At 55.1% G+C, this 19,221-nt stretch overlaps 1 protein-coding gene across 2 annotated transcripts in view; it reads right to left on the bottom strand.

Moving 5' to 3' along the window:
- Positions 1-3,728: 3,728 nt before the first annotated feature.
- VCAM1 (vascular cell adhesion molecule 1) overlaps positions 3,729-19,221 on the bottom strand; it is a 15,650-nt gene continuing 157 nt past the window's right edge. The window contains exons 2-10 of one of the 2 annotated variants that reach the window (XM_045586840.1): positions 18,508-18,783; positions 16,206-16,526; positions 14,860-15,126; positions 12,420-12,695; positions 11,177-11,497; positions 9,834-10,103; positions 8,171-8,437; positions 4,491-4,698; positions 3,729-4,458 (exon numbers count right to left, since the gene is read on the bottom strand). In XM_045586840.1, coding sequence (XP_045442796.1) covers positions 4,538-4,698; positions 8,171-8,437; positions 9,834-10,103; positions 11,177-11,497; positions 12,420-12,695; positions 14,860-15,126; positions 16,206-16,526; positions 18,508-18,783 — 2,159 coding nt within the window. In that variant the 3' untranslated portion in view covers positions 3,729-4,458; positions 4,491-4,537. Of the gene's footprint in view, positions 4,699-8,170; positions 8,438-9,833; positions 10,104-11,176; positions 11,498-12,419; positions 12,696-14,859; positions 15,127-16,205; positions 16,527-18,507; positions 18,784-19,221 lie in introns of both variants that reach the window. The other variant, XM_045586839.1, reaches the window with a different exon arrangement.

The raw sequence follows: 19,221 nt of genomic DNA, 5'->3' as shown, positions 1-19,221 counted from the left end.
GAATCTTTCTTAGATGCTTCTGCTGGAACCAATACATTAGCCCCTTCCGGCTCCGGCGTCGGCCCCATCGCAGATCCAGATTGGGGCGGTGGGTCCGCCCGTGCCTCGCTGCCCACCCGGGGCCGGAGCTCCCGCGAGGTTCCCTGCAGCCACGCACAGACACAGCCTCCGGCGTGGGGCACCGGACGTGGTGAGTGTGGGCGGGCAGGCAGGGTTCTCTCCTGCCAGCTGTGCCCCGAGCCCCTCCCAGCCATTGAGTGGGGAGACAGCGGCAGAGGGAGAACCTTCGGCCCCTGCAGTTGACTTTCAGGATTGGTAACACACTGCTTTCCCCGCACAGCTGACTGAGGCCCGTCAGCCCGCCGCGGTCACTGACGAGATGCAGCCACCCGGCCCCCATTCGCCCGGGACACGTTCTGTCAGCGTGTAATCGGTTATTCTAACCGGCTCACGTCTGCCCCCCCAAGATGAAGGGAACATCATCGAACCCCGTGTCTCATCGCCCTCCTCCTCTTTAGATCCTTCAGGAAGTCAAAAACCAGTTTAGCCTGGCATATGTTTTCTTTCCTCTCTCAAGTTCTCCTTCTCACTGCGCCCTTTCTGACTTTAAAAGCTCAGTAAGTAGAGCATCGGCCTGCGGACTGAAGGGGCCTGAGTTCCATTCCGGTCAAGGGCACACGCCCGGATTGCAGGCTCGATCCCCAACGGAGAGTGTGCAGGAGGCAGCCGATCCATGATTCTCATCGATGTTTCTCTTTCTCCCTTCCTTTCTGAAATCAATAAGAAATATATATATTTTAAAAAACTGTCAAATCCTCACAAGCCCCACCCAAGCCCCCCACTCTGTGCTGTTGGAAGCCTTCCTCCCTTCCCCGGAATGAGTGGGGAACGAGTGGTTTTAGTTTAGGGTTTATTGCTGCCACTGGAATGTGATCTCTTCTCGGGGGGACCCTACCCCATCCCCGGAACACACCTGTCCACTGGCCTTGCCCTCACCTCCTTCACTGACGAGGAAGCAGCCTGCGCCGTCCCCATTCCAAAGTCCCGAGAGCACGGGATTTCTCACCAGGAGAGGGGAGAAGAGAGCCCTCTGGTAGGCCTGGCATCAGCCACGTTCCTCCTCTCTTCCTGGTGACGTGTAGAAGCTCCCAACATCTCTTTCCTCTCTTTGGGAAGGCAGGTCTCCATTATTTGGGCAAAGCCTGGGAAGCCACGTTCCCTGTGCGGGGCGGAAACGGGGGCCAGATGGGACTGGGGTCAGCCAGGGTGAGCCTGGAAGAGGCGTATCGCAGACTCGTTTCACTACGTCAGAGCCGCGGTGGGCAAACCGCAGCTCGCAAGCCACGTGCGGCTCTTTGGCCTCTTGAGTGTGGCTCTCCCACAAAATACCACGGCCTGGGCGAGTCTATTTTGAAGAAGTGGCGCTAGAAGAAGTTTAAGTTTAAAAAATGTGGCTCAAAAGAAATATCAATCGTAATCGTTGTCTTGTTGATATCTGGCTCTGTGGACGAATGAGTTTGCCGACCGCTGCGTCAGAGACACAGACAGACGTCCAGGGCCACGCGCCTGGAATGGCTGAGCGAATGAATGAATGAGCCCAGCAGCTCAGACTCAGTCACTTACAAAGAGCCTCAGGCAGTGTGTCTCCTTCCCAGGAAACCCTTCCCACTCCTGCTTAAACACTGTCAGGTTCCCACAGAGGGACACCAGGCGAGATGGGCAGGGAGGGACCACACGATTCTCGAGGCATAAAGCGGACGGTCTGCGTGAGATGCGGGTGTGAGGCCGGGCAGCTGGGGGCATCGTGGCCGCACCTGGAGGCGGAGCTCCCATTGCACTTGGGCGAGGCGTTCTCAGCCGCAGTTAACGGTCCTCCCGGCCCCCAGCCTCCCTGAGTGTGGAGTGATGGGGTGCAGGCTCTCCATGTCACCTTCCCTCCGCCAAGGCCTTATTTGGGAATCCCCGAGGTGGCTCCGCGGGGAAAGGTGGTTCAAGTACTTCCCTCTCCTTTTTATTCTCTGAGCCAACGTTCCGATGCTCGGCAAGCTGCAGCTGCTGCCTCCCCCGGGCTGGGCTTGGAGCCCTGACTGTGGACAGGCCTCGGAGAATTCCAAGTGCAAGCGCAGGTGGGCTGCCATTTTTACCTGGCTGCTTTGGGAGACATGCCTGCCCTGGTTCACATACTAGAAAAAAACTCTTCTGACTGTGATTGCTTTGCGTTCAAATTTGGAAAATGGAAAATGAGACCCCTTCTTCCCCCGGCCTCTCAAACCTCCTACCCCAGTGTGCTCCCCTCCGGTCACGGCCACCCAGGAAGTACCTCGTGCCTGACTTGAACACCATGCGTTATTGTACATGCTTTGGACTATATGTAAATGAGATCATGTAGTATGCACTCTTGTACATGGTGTGTTTTTCCAGTCACTGTTAGCCAGGACCGTGGACAATAATTGCTTGTAACAGAAAATAACTGGAAACAGCACGAACATCCATCAACAGTAGATAAACAATGGATAAATAAACTGGCAAAATCTTATAATATTGTGCTATGATATTGAGTCACAAATACTAACAACTAATAAAAAGTGAATGACCTGTAGCTATACTAGTATATAGCAGCATGGGTAAATTATGCAAATGAATAGTTTTGAGTGAAAGAATAAAGTCACAGGCAAATTTACCATTTGATTATCCCAGCTAATAAAGAGGGAATATGCTAAGTGACCATCACACCCTCACAAAAAATGATGGTGCCCACAGCCAATAAGGAGGGAATCTGCTAATTGACTGTCACACCCACAAAATGGCAGCACCCACAGCCACAAGATGGTGGCACCCAGTACCCTAAGCCCAGCCGGGTTGGCAGGTATGTGGAACAGCTGGGTCCACCCCCAGGCGGGTCTAGCCACTCTGTGTGCCTGCCTCTGGAGCCCCCCAATCCCCTCAGTCCCCCAGCTACTCAGGGCCAGTCCAAGGTGCAAGTAAATCTTGGATGGCAGCTGCCCAGCTGCCCAGGGCTGCCCGAGGCTCAGGTAACCAGGGCCGGCCAAGGCTTGCACTGCTGGCAGTGGCAGCAGCAGAGGTGTGATGGGTGTGATGCCTTCCCCTGATCACCAAGTCATCTCCCACCCCTAAGGGCTCCTAGAATGTGAGAGGGGGCAGGCTGGGATGAGGGACCCCCATCCAGTGCATGAACTTTCATGCACCTGGCCTCTAGTATCTATATAAAATTCAAAACCTGGCAAAATTATATACTGTTTTACTCAGGGCTAGCTATTCAGGCATAAAATCTCCAGAGAAAGCAAGGGAATGGCTAATATAGAATTCCAGGTATCAATCACTGCTCAGCGAGTCTCCGGGAGGAGTACACCTGAGAGGCTCTGAAGGATATCGCTGTAGGTCTGAGGGAATGCGCATGGTGTTCACCAATCATTGCCCTTCAGTATATGCATGTTTCTGGGTTCATGCCTTCATGTATGTTGTACCTTAAATTCTTTACATTGCAGACTACAAGGACACAAAACTCGATGTTCCCTCTCAGTGGGTTAAGATGGCACCAAGACAGGTGCCCATGGCGATGCTGATAAAAGCAGCATGAGGCCCATATGCTGAGTGTTACCTATTTTTCCTACGGGTTTGAATTCTTCATCCTTGGAACTTGGGATCTCAAGAAGAGCTACCATGTGATTCAAGGAGGCAGTTGGTAATAGACACACAACTCTTACAAGTCCAGAAACGATCGCTTTACTGTACAAAAAGACTAAACATTTACAAAAGAAGATTAAAGGAAGCTGCATTATCAGGTCACCTTGGGAACATTTCACAAGCGGGGGCTGAACAAACAACATCAAACATCTCCGTACCATGTCAGTACCGCCCAGAGAGACCAGACACCCATGACACCAGAGGTTGACGCTTTAGTACCTGAAAGTCAACCCTGTGCCCTGTCGGTTCATCATCTGCCTGTAACATATAAAACCCTGGCTTTTTTTTTTTTTAACAAACATGACATTGTTGTCTGTGAACTTGATAGGAATCCAATTTTGTTATAGGGAGGAGAATAAAGTATAAAAAGATGACATAGGTCAGCTGCCAGTCCATGTTAACATTAAATTTTCCTAAGATGCATTAAGTTAGACCAACTAGTCCAGGCGACGCTGCTGAGTCATGTCAAAGCTCTCCCTCGCAGGTGCTGCTGCTCCGAGCAATCTCGCTCGGGCCTAATCCTATGTGACATATGTACAGGTCCCGGTGCTGTATGTACGCATCGAGGGACTGCTCCGGGCCACACACCTCCGGGCTCCTGCCCGTGTCCCAGGCCGGAAGTCTGCCCTGGGCTTTGGGCCACAGCGAGAAGCTTGGGCAGCCGTCTCCTCTGAGAGTCCACAGTCTCCTCTGAGAGTCCACCGCGTCCAGAAGCCAGGACTCGGCCCCTGGCTTTTCCCGTGGGATGGGATGGGATGGGTGGGATGGGTGGGATGGGTGGGATAAAGGCTCCAGGCTGAGAGTGTCTGTGGCGGAGCATGGCAAATGCCGGCTACACCTTGGATTTCTGTGCTTCCACCAGGCTGTAGGAGCCCTTCATGTTGGCCCTCCTCGCGAAGTAGACGATCATCCCGATGGCGGGGATGAGTAAGGAGGACGCGCAGTACAGCACGAGGAGCCCGGGCGAGAAGTAGTCCTTGTCCCCTTCTCTCCCTGGAGAGGAACGGACGGGAGCGGTTAGCGCCTGGCACACACAGAGCGTTTCCCTGTCACGCTTCCACGTGTCCACAGTGCGGACAGCGCGTTCTCCAGAGAGAGGAGAAGCAAAGCAGGGAGAAGGGCCCCAGGGCCCCACATGCATGGCCCCCTGAGTCGCCGGAGCAGTGGCCACGGCTGCAGTGGGTCAGGGACCACTGTCAGCTCCCACAAGCGGGGAGGCAAACAGAGGCAGGCTCCCCATAGAACGGGCGGCGGGGCGCCTCCTCTGAGGCTCCCGTAGGAGAGCAGCCGTGAGAGGCTCTGTGCTTGCTCGGGAAATGTAAATATGTACCAAAGAGCGAGGGCTCCGGTCACCACAGACTGGGATGACTAACCACTTAGTTGTGCAAGGAAATCCGTGTGACATGTGACATCTGGGGTGTGATCATACAGTCACATGCCACATGTAAGACAGGAAGTGAAAGAGTCCTTGCCGATGGCCTATACAGACAGACATACGGAAAACCACGCCTCAGCGAGGGCAGCTTAACATGCATGCTGCTCCTCTTCACCACTGACAGCATCTCTCCATAAGCTGAAGGTTGGGGATCGTGTTGTACTTGAGCATCAATGTCACCTCCTCAAAGCGTCAATCTCTGGTCTGCAGTTCCCTCAACCTAAACGGGGAGCCCCAGTATGCTCTCGTAACCCATTATACTCCCCCTTTTCTCTTAGTATCACACCTTGGAATTAAACATTTTTTCTATGACCATCTATTAAATTTGGTTTCCTCCTGCAGATTGTAAGTTACTTATTTTCTTTTAAAAAAATATATTTTATTGATTTTTTACAGAGAGGAAAAGAGAGAGATAGAGAGTTAGAAACATCAATGAGAGAGAGTCATCGATCAGCTGCCTCCTGCACACCCCCTACCAGGGATGTGCCCACAACCAAGGTACATGCCCTTGACCGGAATCGAACCTGGGACCTTTCAGTCCACAGGCCGATGCTCTATCCACTGAGCCAAACCGGTTTCAGCAGTTACTTATTTTCTTTATGGTCCACCACTGAAGAGCAAGTGCCAGGCTCACTGCTTGGAATAGTTGGCAGCCGATATATAGTATATTTTATTAACCTTAGAGAGAGGAAGGAAGGGAGAGGCAGACAGACAGAAAGAAAGAGAGATAGAGAGAGAAATATCGATCGGCTGTCTCCTGTACGGACCCCAGTCAAATCAGCAACCCTTTTTGGTGACAAGACCCCAACTGAGCCACCTGGCCAGGCTACATATTCTTTAGCAGTGACACATTTCCCCCTCTCTGTATCCTGTCATTTTGTCATGTGGTTGCACGTTGAGTACAGAAGGTAATAGCTTACAAAAACTAAAATTAGCCCTCTCTCTCTCTCATCTACTGAAGTGAGCTGACAGCTTCCAGCCTACGTAGCACCTTTGCCTTACAGGAACCTCTGAGGCTGACAGCCAGGCCCGGGCTGAGACACCTACAGCTGGGCCTCCGTCCGCCCCGCGCCGTGTGACCTCACAGGGTCACGTGTCTTCCGGTGGCATGTGTGCCATCTCATCCCAGAAGAACCAGTGGTCTGACTGGAGGGCTCTGATCCCTGGGTGTCACCCAAGTGGAAAAGAATCACAAGGATCAGGCCGGGGAGTCAATTTCTCAAATTGTGGAGGTTTTTACCCTTCGCCCTAAGCATAATGGTAATCGCCTCGTTTTCCTACTTTCCCCTTGCTAGAGCAGAGCTAACTGGTCCAGGGGTCGGCAAACCGCGGCTCGCCAGCCACATGTGGCTCTTTGGCCCCTTGAGGGTGGCTCTTCCACAAAATGCCACGGCCTGGGCGAGTCTATTTTGAAGAAGTGGCCTTAGAAGAAGCTTAAGTTTAAAAAATGTGGCTCTCCAAAGAAATGTCAATCGTTGTGCTGTTGATATTTGGCTCTGTGGACTAATGAGTTTGCCGACCACTGCACCAATCTAAGTGGAAGGGTCAGGTGTTAGTGGGAAGCCATTATCACATTGCGGTCTGGCACCAATGCCAGTGGCATGTTGGGCAGCGGTGTTTCTGCTCATTTTGTTTCCTCTGAAATGTGACCAGCCTTCGCCTTTGCCTTCGGTTTCCCCTCAGGCGTCGGCGGTAAGACAGATTTGCTGCTACGTCGCTTCCCACTGTTCCCTCCGAGCTGTGTCAACACTGGAAGTCCTATGGGCTCCAACTTTTTCTCTCTCTGGAACGCAGTCAAGCCAAAGCAAAACAAAGCTCATGTTAAACCTCAGACAAATACAGGGGAAAGTAGTTCAAAATACCCAGGGAAAATATCAGGTTCTGTCTCCATTGATGTGTCATTATTTTAAACCATATTTAGCCTGGGGGCCTCAGTTCCTGAGTGCCCAACACACTGTCATCATTAAGTAATAAGCGAACATGGCAAATACCTAAATTACTAACTTCATAGAACAATTAGGAAAGACAGAAATAGAAAGTGGAGAAGCTGTGATTTGTCTTTGAAGAGGGCTGTTAACCAAATTACAAGTGTTAGGAGTCTGATTCCCTGGGGCTAGGCTTAACTGAAGGTGCCTACAGTCTGGAGAGTTTGGGCAGGTGAGTGAAAGTTTGTCTGTTATCTGGCCTGGGCTCACAGTCCCTTTACAAAGACAAGCGGTTGCTAACTCTGATGGTCTAGTGCCTGGACTCTTAGGAGAGTTGCATTTGTTTGCAATCTCATTCAGTCCAAGCAGGGCTTCCAGCCCGCAGCTGGGCGCTCCCTGGCACACAAAGGAGTGGGAGCCGATGAGAAGAGGCTGGCCTATTGTGCTGCACCAAGACCAACAAGTCTTCCTGTTGAGTGGTCATTGAGGACTAGAGCCCCTGAAGTTTCTCTGCTGAGATCATTGTCCGCTCCCCGCCCTCCTCCATTGGAATAAAGGAGAGTGGACAAGGGCTGGGATGGTTAAGGCCATTCTACAGACAGAGATTCACAAAAGTGGTTCTGCATCAAGGCGGCCACTCCTGGTTGTATGATTATTATTCTGAAAGGAGTTGATCCAGAAAATGGGCAGTTTTCAGAGAATCGAGTTCTCTTCTGTCGGGAAGGAATCGGATCTGGCTGGAACCCTCCTCTTCCCACGTGTCAGTCCTACCTTTTCCCTTTTCTCGGGACCCCCAGGGGAAGGCTTAGAGAATACGTTGAAACACAGAAGACATAAGACCTCGGAGACCAGTACCGACTTGTGAACTTGAAGAAAAGCAGGTAGGAGCTCTGCACTCACCAAGGATACATGTCAACTTCCCAGCCCAACTCCACAGGTGGAGCAGCTGTGCATGACTATCTTAGGAAGCATTAAGACATGAACAAGGTCAACATGGAGCTCCATTTTGGCCAAACTCATTCATTTCATCCAAGAAAGTCTGTACCATCCACCAAAATTCAGACCTACCATTGACATTTCTCAAAAACAAGACCAAAGCTCTGACCTTTCACATCAAGGGTGATACTTCGGGACTGCAGGCCGCGCTCGTTTTTGGATTCACATTCGTACACGCCCGCGTCCTCTAACTGGGCCTTGTGGATGGTGTAGGCGCCTCCTATGGACTTGAGCACCATGTCCCCGGACTCAGCTTTCTTCTTCAGGATGATCCAGGCTTTGGGAACATTTCCACACGTGCAGGAGATGATGACCGTGTCTCCTTCCTTGACGCTCTCAGAAGGAGACGCTATAAGTTGAATGTCTCTTGGAGCGACTGTAAAGAGAATTTGGAGGCAACTCTGATTGGATAAAATACAAACCAATCCCGCATTAATGACAGCACCACTAGCTCACTGATTGCCTGTTTGGAGGGTAAGACAGATTTTTCTCAGCCGTTAGTGATCTACAAGGTAGTTCCCATAAGGTTGTAAGTTGATTTTTCAATAGGAACTTTGCAGGCCAGGGGGATTAGCAAAAAACATTCAGAGTGATGAAAAAGCAAGGACCTACAATCAAGATTACTCTGCCATGCAAAGCTATCATTTAGAATTGAAAGACAGATAAAGAGCTTCCCAGACAGGAAGAAAAAAACAAAACAAAAAACTAAAGGAGTTCATTTTCACCAAACCAGTATTAAAAGAAATGTTAAAGGGTCCTCTTGAAGAAGAAGAAGAAAATAAAAGATCAAAAATATGAATAGTAAAATGACAACAAATGCCTGTCAATAATTACTTGAAATGCAATGGATTCAATGCTCTAATCAAAAGACGTGACAAAACAGTACCCTACATACGCTGTCTACAAGAGATCAACGGACACATGCAGACCGGAAATAAAGGGATGGAAAAAGATATTTCAAGAAAATGAAAACAAACAAAAAACCCAAAAAGCTGGAGTAGCAACACTTATACCGGACAAAATAGAGTTTAAGATAAAGGCTATACAACAAGAGACAAAGGAGGGCCCAGCAATTTCACTTCTGGGTGTCTATCTGAAGAAACCCCAAATCTTACATGAAAAAAACATGCACATCCATATGTTTATTGCAGCATTATTTGCAACAGCCAAGATATGGAAGCAACCTAAGTATCAATAGACGGCAAGATAAAGAAATGGTAGCTGTATACAATGGACTATGACTGGGGGGGAAAACCAAGATTGAAATCTCATCATCTTCAACAACATGGATGGACATACAGGGATTGTGCTATGTGAAAGGAATCAGACAGAGAAAGACAAATGCCAGATGATTTCACTTATATGTGGAATCTAAAAAAAAATAATGATAAATGAACAGAAACAGACTCATAGGTCAGAGAATATTTTGACAGTTGCTAGATGGGAGGGTGTTTAGGGACTGGCTGAAAATGGTGAAGGGATTTAGAAGTACAGATTGGTAATTACAGCATAGTCATGGGATGTAAAGTACAGCTTAGGGAATATCATCAATATTATAATAACTATATATAGTGTCAGATGGATACTAGATTTATTGGTGTGATCACTTTGTAAGTTACATAAATATCTAATGGGGTTATACACTTGAAACTAACATAATATTGTGCATCAAGTGTAATTTAAAAATAAAAATGTTAAAGAAGACTTTGTTCGAAACCACTAATACAAACAAAATAATACTAGCAAAAACTAATTAATCACATTTTGCTCACCTTGTTGGATAATTAATTCAACTTCACTTCTGCTTATCCCGGCCAGACTGCTCGCTTCACACACGTAAACACCAGAATCTTCCCTCCTGGCAGAAGTCAAGGTGAGCGTTGTGTTCTCAGAAAGGAACTGCAGCTGCCCGTTGGGAAGCCGCCGGCTCCACCGGAGTCCGGGCGCGGGGAGGCCATCGCTGGAGCACGTCATCGCCACCGAGCTGCCTTCCTCCAGGGTGGGGGAGGGGCTCACCAGGATGCTGGTGTTGCTGGGGGCAACTGAAAAGGGTGGGACACTTGTCAGCTCGAACCCTTAAGCCAAGGAGCTTTAATAATGTTGCAAAGCCAGGCTATGCAAGCAATGGGTTAGGACAGTTCATAACCCTTGATGACCAAAGGGGGTTTCCGTCCATCCCCTTGTGCCCTAGCAGATGCAGAAGCACAGACAGGAAAAAAAATGGGCACATCCTGGGTGTTTCCTCATGCGGGTCAGTTGGCGGGGCAGTTGGTGGGTCAGTTGGAGGGTCAGTCAACTGACTCATCAACTGACCCGCCAACTGACCCTCCAACTGACCCGCCAACTGACCCTCCAACTGACCACCAACTGACCATCCAACTGACCGCCAACTGATCTTCCAACTGACCTGCCAACTGATCTTCCAACTGCCTCTCCAACTGCCATCAACTGACCCGCCAACTGACCCTCCAACTGACCCTCCAACTGACCCTCCAACTGACCACCAACTGACCATCCAACTGACCGCCAACTGATCTTCCAACTGACCTGCCAACTGATCTTCCAACTGCCTCTCCAACTGCCATCAATTGACCCTCCAACTGACATCAACTGACCCTCCAACTGACCCTCCAACTGCCATCAACTGACCCTCCAACTGACCCACCAACTGACCCACCAACTGACCCTCCAACTGTCATCAACTGACCGGCCAACTGACCTGCCAACTGACCTTGAACTGACCCACCAATTGACCCGCCAATTGACCTTCCAATTGACCTTCCAACTGACCCTCCAACTGACCTTCCAACTGACCCTCCAACTGACCTTCCAACTAACCCTCCAACTGACCCGCCAACTGACCACCAACTGACCGCGTGAGTTCATCTCAGGCCACACTGAGCAGACACCCGCCCTGACCGCCCTGCCAACGCCGCAGTCTCATAGTCACAGGCCAGTGGGCAGTTATTGTCTTCAGTGTCGAGAGGTTTGTTAGAATGATCATTATTGGGCATTTCTTTTCAGTCCTTTTCTTTGGCACGGAGGTTCTAACTCTTACCCTCGTGCCCACAACTACTGCCTGGCAAAGAGAGGAAGGAGCCCCTGTGAGACTTACTGTTCACGTGGAGCGTCTGTGAGCTCTGCCGCTGCATGGCCTCCATGTCCAGCTCCTCCAGGCGCAGCCGGGCCTCGCAGACGAGAGCCTCGCCTGTGTCCTCGGTGGTGGGGACGAAGGTCACGTTCAGGCGGCCGGTCTCCAGGGACTTCTGGTCGGCACCCATCAGGAAGTTCTCACTCCTCACCACGTGGCCCCCCTTCAGCAGCCACATCTCCAGCCGCTCCAGCGGGTACACCTCGGGCACCTGGCAGCTCACGGTGGCCGGGCTGCCGCTCACCAGCACGCTGCCCGTCTGGATCTCCGGGTCCCTGGGGAACGCTGCGGACACAAGCAAACATGAGGCTCCTGCGGCTCTGAACGGAAAGCCAGAACTGACCTCCATTAAACCCATTTCTCCGGTGACAGCGTTAAAGCCTGTGGGAGGGAGTGGCCACCACGTGTGAAAACGGCGTTAAGTGGAAATGTGTGCGATACTAAATGTACGTGACGCTGGAAACAAAAAGTAGTAAATGAAGAAGTCCCCTAATAGACGGACTTATCTCCCTCTTCCAGTGACAGCGCTGCGGAGAGCCACGGAGGACTCTCCCCGAGACCCTGGAGCCCCCCCCCGTCTTATTTGTAACTCCGTGTCCTCCGTGTGTGCCAAGATGTGCTGGGTCCCTGACCGGGTCTCCGTCCTGATGAAGTGGGTGTTACTTAATGTGTTTCCAGCTAGGAAAAGCCACAGAGCACCTATTTCAAAGCTAGGAAACCGGACACGTCTGAGAGTGGCTAGCCCTGTGGTCGGCAAACTGCGGCTCGAGAGCCACCCGCGGCTCTTTGGCTCCTTGAGTGTGGTTCTTCCACAAAGTACCACCTGTGGCGAGTCTATTTTGAAGAAGTGGCCTTAGAAGTTTAAAAAAATTGGCTCTCAAAAAGAAATGTCAATCAAATGTATGCAATGTGTGCTGAAGAGCTAGGGATGCTGTGCACGTATGCAATGTGTGCTGAAGAGCTAGGATGCTGTGCATGCATGTAATGTGTGCTGAAGAGCTAGGATGCTGTGCATGTATGCAATGTGTGCTGAAGATCCAGGCCCACTAAGTTGCCTCGGGAATTCTGGTTCAGTCAGGAAGCGTTCCCGGTGCTAAGGTCCCTCCCTAGACACCCGGTCTCATTGCACGTCGCACTCATTCCGTTTCTCCCGACGGGACCGGAACAAGGCCGTACGCCGTGGGGGGGGGGGGGGGGGGGCACTCACAGTAGAGCTCCACCTGGACTCCCTTCTCCAGCTTCCTGCGGCCGCAGGTCACCGTGCACAGGTACGAGTGCTCATGCTCGAAGCCCACGGGGCTCAGCGTCAGCGTGGACCGGGGCCCCTCGCTCCGCACCCGCCCGCCCAGCGGGCTGTCCATCTGGGTCCGCCAGGAGAAGGCCGGCGCCTCGCAGCCCGCGGCCCCGCACGTCAGCGTGACCGCGCCGCCGATCCGGGCGGCCACCCGGGGCCGGGGGCCCACGTCCACCGCGAACGGCTTCTCTGCAGGAAGAGACAAGATGGGAGGAAGGTGAGCATCTTCTTCTTTCACTGCCTTCCAGGGTGTGGTCGCTGACGGGTGTTTTCTGGTTTTGTTGTTTGTTTCTGATTTCCTTTAAGCCAGTGGTTCTCAACGTTCCTAAAGCCGAGACCCTTTCACACAGCTCCTCATGGGGTGGTGACCCCCAATCATAACATTATTTTCGTAGCTACTTCATAACTGTAATTGTGCTACTGATAATGAATCATAATGTAAATATCTGTGTTTTCCGATGGATGGTCTTAGGCTCTACAGTCGCGACCCACAGGTTGAGAACCGCTGCTGTAGAGCCTAAGACCATAGGAACATTAAATGGCAGCACTCAGGTCATCTAAGAGGCTCCGGTGCCTTCAGCATTGTGTAACCGCTTTACGTCTATTGTCTCACTTAGTCCGCACAGCCTCATGAACCATTGCGCTAATTCTCCTCCCCCTCCTCCTCCTCCTCCTCCTCCTCCTCCTCCTCCTCCTGTTTCTCCTCCTCCACCTTCTCCTCCTTGAGGAAGCTTGGGCTCAGAGCTGCTCAATAACTTTATACAACTGGCAAGAGCCGAAAGTAAGGCTTGAAGCCAGGCGGGTCTGATTCAGGATCCCAGCTTCTCAGCCGCTTGAACAACTCCGTCCAGTCACCCTCGTGTGGAGAGAAAACAAGGCCCAAGGGAAGCACTAAAGAAAGCCACAAAGCCACAACACAGGTCTCCCGGTGAGGCAGGGCCCTTGGCGGACTGGCACCTGGAGCATCTGTCCCAACGGGGAGGAGGCACCTGTCGGAGGTCACACTGGAAGCGAAGCCACCGGCCAAGCACCAAAGGGGCCCAGGAGCCGCCTCCAGACTTCGATGCAGAATAAAACACGGGGACTGGCCCCTCAGACGGGAGGGCAGAGCCTGCCACGTCCCCTGCATCCAGCACAGCCCTCTGGCCGCCCGTGTATCCCTGCCGGGCACACACCCTGCCGTCTGGGGAGAAAGGGAACTCGAAATCTCCGCTCTGTTCCCCGGGAGAAACAGGAAGTGCGGGGCAGCGCTGACAGTGACAGGCCAGACTCCGCCGAAAACCGCTCACATGGTCCTGATGGCTTTCTTTTCCTTTTTTCTTTTTAAAATATACTTTATTAACTTTTTTGCAGAGAGGAAGGGAGAGGGATAGAGAGCTAGAAACATCGATGAGAGAGAAACATCGACCAGCTGCCTCCTGCACAGCCCCACTGGGGATGTGCCCACAACCAGGTTACATGCCCCTGACCGGAATCGAACCCGGGACCTTTCAGTCCGCAGGCTGACGCTCTATCCACTGAGCCACACCGGTTGGGGCCCAAGAAGGCTTTCCTCGCATCCCCTGAGGAGACGGGCGGCTCTGAGGTCCTGCCAGCTGCAGCTCGTCCCGAGCGAGGCCCGGTGTTCCCATTCCTGACCCTCGGCTGTGGGAAGGGGGAACTGTACACGGAGCCGCTTCCTGCCTGTGGCCAAGTCTCAGGTCACTTCCTCTTCTTTAAATTTTTACAGTGGCTCTGTTCCCACGTGAGTCTGCGGCTCCTGTGGGAGCACTGACAGGTCACTGAGGCCCTTTGGAAGCCCAGTTCCCTCTTTACCGCTCAGGCTGCCCGTGTCCTGGGATGCAGACAGACTCCCTTCCTCACCCGCGTGTCTCCCTCCCCCTGAAGGGGACGCAGCTTAGGATGTGGGGGGTGGGGAGGGGGGTCTTCCAGGACAGAGGACCGGCTGTCCCTGCTTTCCCTAGGGGCTGCCTCTCCCGGTCTCCTGAGAAAGCCCGTCGAACCCCCAACCGAGTGCCTCCACCGACGGCGAGGCCGAAGTCTCCTTTTTAACCGTCCCGGTTCAGCCTCACAGTTTCACACGTGAAAAACGGGAGCTGCCCACGTGTGCCATGTATGGAGCACCCAGCACCCAGCACCTGCCTCATGGAGCACCCAGCACCTAGCACCCAGCACATGGCAGGCGCTGCGTCTTACAGGCGTGAGGACGGTGAGCGCACACCTGAGCCGGGGCCCGCGGCAATGAGATGGGGCGCCCGCAAGATCCGGGGGAGCAACTGGGCACCGGAGCGGCCTCACCGTGGCTCCCAGCCCGCGGCAGCCTCTGGCTCTCGCTTCTGCACGCCTCACTCACCCTGGACAAGCAGCTCCACCTCCTTCCGGTCCTCGCCAGCCAGGTTCCCCGCCGTGCACACGTAAACCCCGGAGTCCTCCGCCCTCATGGCGACCAGCGTGAGCGTGGCGTTCCCGGAGAGCGGCTGCAGGCGCCCGCCGGCCAGCTGCCTGCTCCAGGAGACCCGCGGCGCGGGCAGGCCCCGGCTGGCGCAGGCCATGGTCACCGAGCCGCCCTCCTGCAGCCGGGCCGAGGGGCTCACCGACACGGTGGTGTTCGTGGGCGAGACTGCAAGACAGGCACCGCGTCAGTGACGGCTGAGCCCCCCGTGACTGCGCCCACAGCCGGCCTGGTGTCTGTGCGCCCAGAGCTCCGACAGACGTGCTGTGTCAGACGGTGCAGACACATCAGTCCATCCAGGTCTGACCAGTCTGATTGTGCTAGTTTTTTTGTGATGGTTGGTGTTTTCAATTGGCTATAGATACTCAGAAATTAAGACTCTTGATGTGGTTCAAATACTTAATTATAGCCCTCTTTTCCTCCAAGTTCTGCATTCTCTACGAAAAATATCCCCTATCTTGACTGTTCAGAATTTAAAAAAAATTTTTAAATATATTTTATTGTTTTTTTTACATAGAGGAAGGCAGAGTGATAGAGAGCTATAAACATCGATGAGAGAGAAACATCGATCAGCTGCCTCTTGCACACTCCCCACTGGGGATGTACCCGCAACCAAGGTACATGCCCCTGACCGGAATCGAACCTGGGACCCTTCAGTCCGCGGACCGACGCTCTATCCACTGAGCCAAACCAGTTTCGGCGGCTACTCAGAATTTTGATAAAAGTCTCTCCCTCTCCTTCTCTTCCGAGCGTGCTCGGTGGGCATTCCCCCTCTCAGAGGGGCGTCCACAGCAGAGCGCAGGTCCTAGTCCAGAACGGAGAGCAGCGGGGCCGCCCCTACACAACCCGGGACCTCGAGGCGCCTCCGAACCCCGCAGCCTCCGGGAGTGTGGAGGCAGCCAGAGCCCGCTGCACGCCCGCCCCCCAAAAACAAACATACAGGTACCCACAGAGCCAGTGCTCGCCGGGTAAGATCTCCGTACCCGAGAGTCGGCGCACAGTACAAGAATTCACAACACGATAAAAAATGACACGACTGCCCCGTGTGTGGTATGATTACTTCCCTTCGACAGGCTGGGAAGCAGAGGAATTGAGTGGCCCCCACCCCGCTCTCTTTTCACTGACACGTCCTCCCCGAAGAAAACGGGGCCGAAACACGTTGCTGCCTGACTCCGCCGCTGAGCCGCCTGCCGCGGCCAGCCACGACGGAGCGCCCGCCCGCCCAGCCGCCCGGCGCCCGGCCTCACCGTACACCTGCAGCTCCCTGGTGCTCTCCCTCCTCCGGAGCTCCTCGGCCACCTCGGGGATGTGCAGCGTGGCTCGGCACGCGAGGGCCTTCCCCGAGTCCTCCCGGGTGGGCGTGAAGGTCACCTCCACGCTCATGTTCTTCAGGGACTTGCTCTCCATGGGCTCCAGGAACTCCTGGCTTCTCAAGACTCGGCCGTCCTTCAGCACCTCCACCTCCAGCCTGTCGAACGGGTAGACGTCGGGGACCAGGCAGGTGGCCGTGGTCGGCTGCCCCAGCCGCAGGGGGCTGGGCAGGTGGATCTCCGGGGCCTTGGGGAAAGCTGCAAAGATCAAAGGAACACGCGTGAGGGGGCTCCGGGCTCGTGTGGGGCGGGCCCCGCAGGGAGTTCCCGCAGTGCAAACTGGATCTAACGTTTCTGTGAAGACAGTCTCGATTGTGTAACCACAGCTCTGCTCCCATGTGTCTGAGGCTTACATGTCATTGAGTAGAAGAAGGGAGGGGAAGGGAATGCCTGCTAAGGACTCACAGTAAGGGTGACCTTACTCTGTCCTCACAAGAACCCCGAGAGACGGGACCACACTCCGCAGGTGTGAAAGCACACACTGGCCCCAGGTCACTGTGACGTCCGGGATGGGAGCTCGGGGTTTCTGACTCTGCACTGTCCCTGGGGTCTATAGTTCGTTGTATCACATTCTGTCACGTTAGCCGGGCAGACACGTTCCCCTCTGACAGGTGAGGGCCCGAGGCTCATGGGCCGCTCAGAGAGGAGCGGTGGGGAGAATCGCTAAGACGGGGAGGGAGCCACGCTAAATGCCTGCTGCTGAGAGGGAGCCTCCGGCAGGAACCGATCACCAGGAACCGATCGCCGGGAAGGGGCATCTGTGCATCTGCAAAGCCCGGAAGGCGGGCTGCCTCCCGAAATGCCCGCTCGGTGCCGCCCAGCCCTGCAGGCGCCTCTGGGGCCGGGGCACGCTCAGCCGGCCTCAGCCTCGGCCTCCGGGCACAGGCTTCCCGGCCAGACCTTCGGGATGCTGACGAGCTCTGCGGTGACAACCCGAAGGTCTCAGCCCTGCAGACCCCCCCTTCCCCCCCGAGTGTGTCCCCCAGAAAGCAGGGCAGACACCGGGAAGGAAAACCGCAGGCGAGATCAGGGGCCAGAGGTCCCCCTTCTCTTCGTTAAATCCTCCGCGATTTATGGACCAGGGAGCGGAGGCAAAGGGGCCGGAAGCTCGGATGTGGGAGGAATGCAGCCCCTTTCCTCCTCCCCCCACCCTCCCATCCCTGTCCCTCCAATTCCGGGAGGGCTGTGCCTGCGCCCACGCGGCTCGCTGCCCGGTGACCCAGCGCTGGCTGCCTTCCCTCCGTGGCCAGGAGGGCCCGGGCGCTCGGAAGCAGCCGCCCAGGGAGGATGCTGCATGGCCTGCACCCCCGGGGTGGGGGCGGGGGGAACTGGCTCGGGTTTCTGGGCAGAGCTGGGCGTCGCCACCGAGAGAACCATAACGCGGGCACCCGGGGCAGGCCTGCAAAGCACCGCCGGCTGTGGTTTTTGTTCCTGAGAGAGGGGCCCGCTCACCGCGGCCAGGGATTGATTTGAGGCGAGTGGGGGCCCCCCTCCCCCGCCGCTGGCTGCACTTGGCGGGCGGGCTGAGCGCAGACAGGACGCACGCTGCTGGAATGCTAAGTGAGGGGCATCCATTCACCCTCTCCAGGCAAACCGAATTCATTATGCAAATGCCCTGGAGCTTGGGCAGCGGCGCCCCAGGATCCACGGACCCAGAGCAGCCAGGACGAGCTCACACTGACCCACAGGGGAGACCCAGTGCGCGGAGAATGGGGGGGGGGGGGGGTGCAGACATTCTCCCTCTGTCCCGGGGAGGGGGGGGCTTTTGGACGGGAGCCCGTTACTAACTCCGCCATCTCCCCCTCACCCGTGCTGAGCACCCCGGTGCATCAGACTACAGAAACGGGGGCCCCGGAGGATGGCACTCTGGGGCCATGGAGACGCCCGGGAGCGTCTAACGCAGGAGGAAGCTTTGTGCAGTCCGAGCTCCGAGGGCGTCCCTGCGTGGCTCAGAGCCGCAGGCCCAGCGCAGCCACGCCCTCCGGGCCACCAGCTCTGTGCGGCGTGGGACGTGGAGGCCACGGCCCTGGCTCCCGGGCTCAGCCAAGCTCAGCGGCCTCTCCCTCTCCGGGTGCGAGAATCTAGCCCCCCGGCCAGCATCCGGACCCGGACGATCTCTCTTTCCAAACAACCCCCGTTAGAGACTTCCCTTAGGCCCGCCCGGGGGCCGCGTACTCACAGTAGACGTGCACCTCCACGCCCCGCTCCGCCTTCCGGGCCCCGCAGGCGGCCGTGCACAGGTACGAGTGCTCGTTCCCGAAGCCCACGGGGTCCATGGTGAGCGTGGACGCCGGCCCGGCGCTCCGCACCCGCCCGCCCAGCGGGCTGTCGATCTGGGTCCGCCAGGAGAAGGCGGGCGCCGCGCAGCCGTCCGCCCGGCAGGTCAGCGAGACGGCTGTGCCGATCGGGGCCATGACGGGCGACTCCGGCGAGATCTCCATCCGGAAGGCGTGCGCTGCGGCGGCCAGAGGAGGGCAGAGGCTCAGGGGGTGGTTCGTCCGGCGGGAGGCCGCCGGCCTCTGCCCCGGCACTGCCCCCCGTCCCCCGACTGCAGGGCCCCCAGAGGGAACCGCTGCCCCAAGGGAAGGTGCTGGAATGATCACCGCTCAGCGGCTCTGACCCTGAAGCCCATCTGTGAGCCTCGTGTGCTGCCTGCTGAGCTGGATCTCATTATCGCGCACAGGAAGCGCAGAGATGGCCCTGGCGGGGACGGAGCACACACTCCTTTTACATCGGGGGGAGCGGGCGGGGGGCATCCAGACACCCATTCGCAGCTCCGACTGTGCACACAGCACCACGGAGCAGTGTCACCGCACGTCGCCAGTCGGTTACCTTCTGTCTCCCCCCCACCCCCCGTCCCTCACCAGAACCCCAGCCAAGCTGGCCGCAGCCG

The sequence above is a fragment of the Pipistrellus kuhlii genome, unplaced genomic scaffold, assembly GCF_014108245.1.
Source record: "Pipistrellus kuhlii isolate mPipKuh1 unplaced genomic scaffold, mPipKuh1.p scaffold_m20_p_24, whole genome shotgun sequence".
Taxonomy (NCBI): Eukaryota; Metazoa; Chordata; class Mammalia; order Chiroptera; family Vespertilionidae; genus Pipistrellus; species Pipistrellus kuhlii.
Note: the sequence above shows the minus strand (reverse complement) of the source record. Positions and strands in the feature narration are given on the sequence as shown.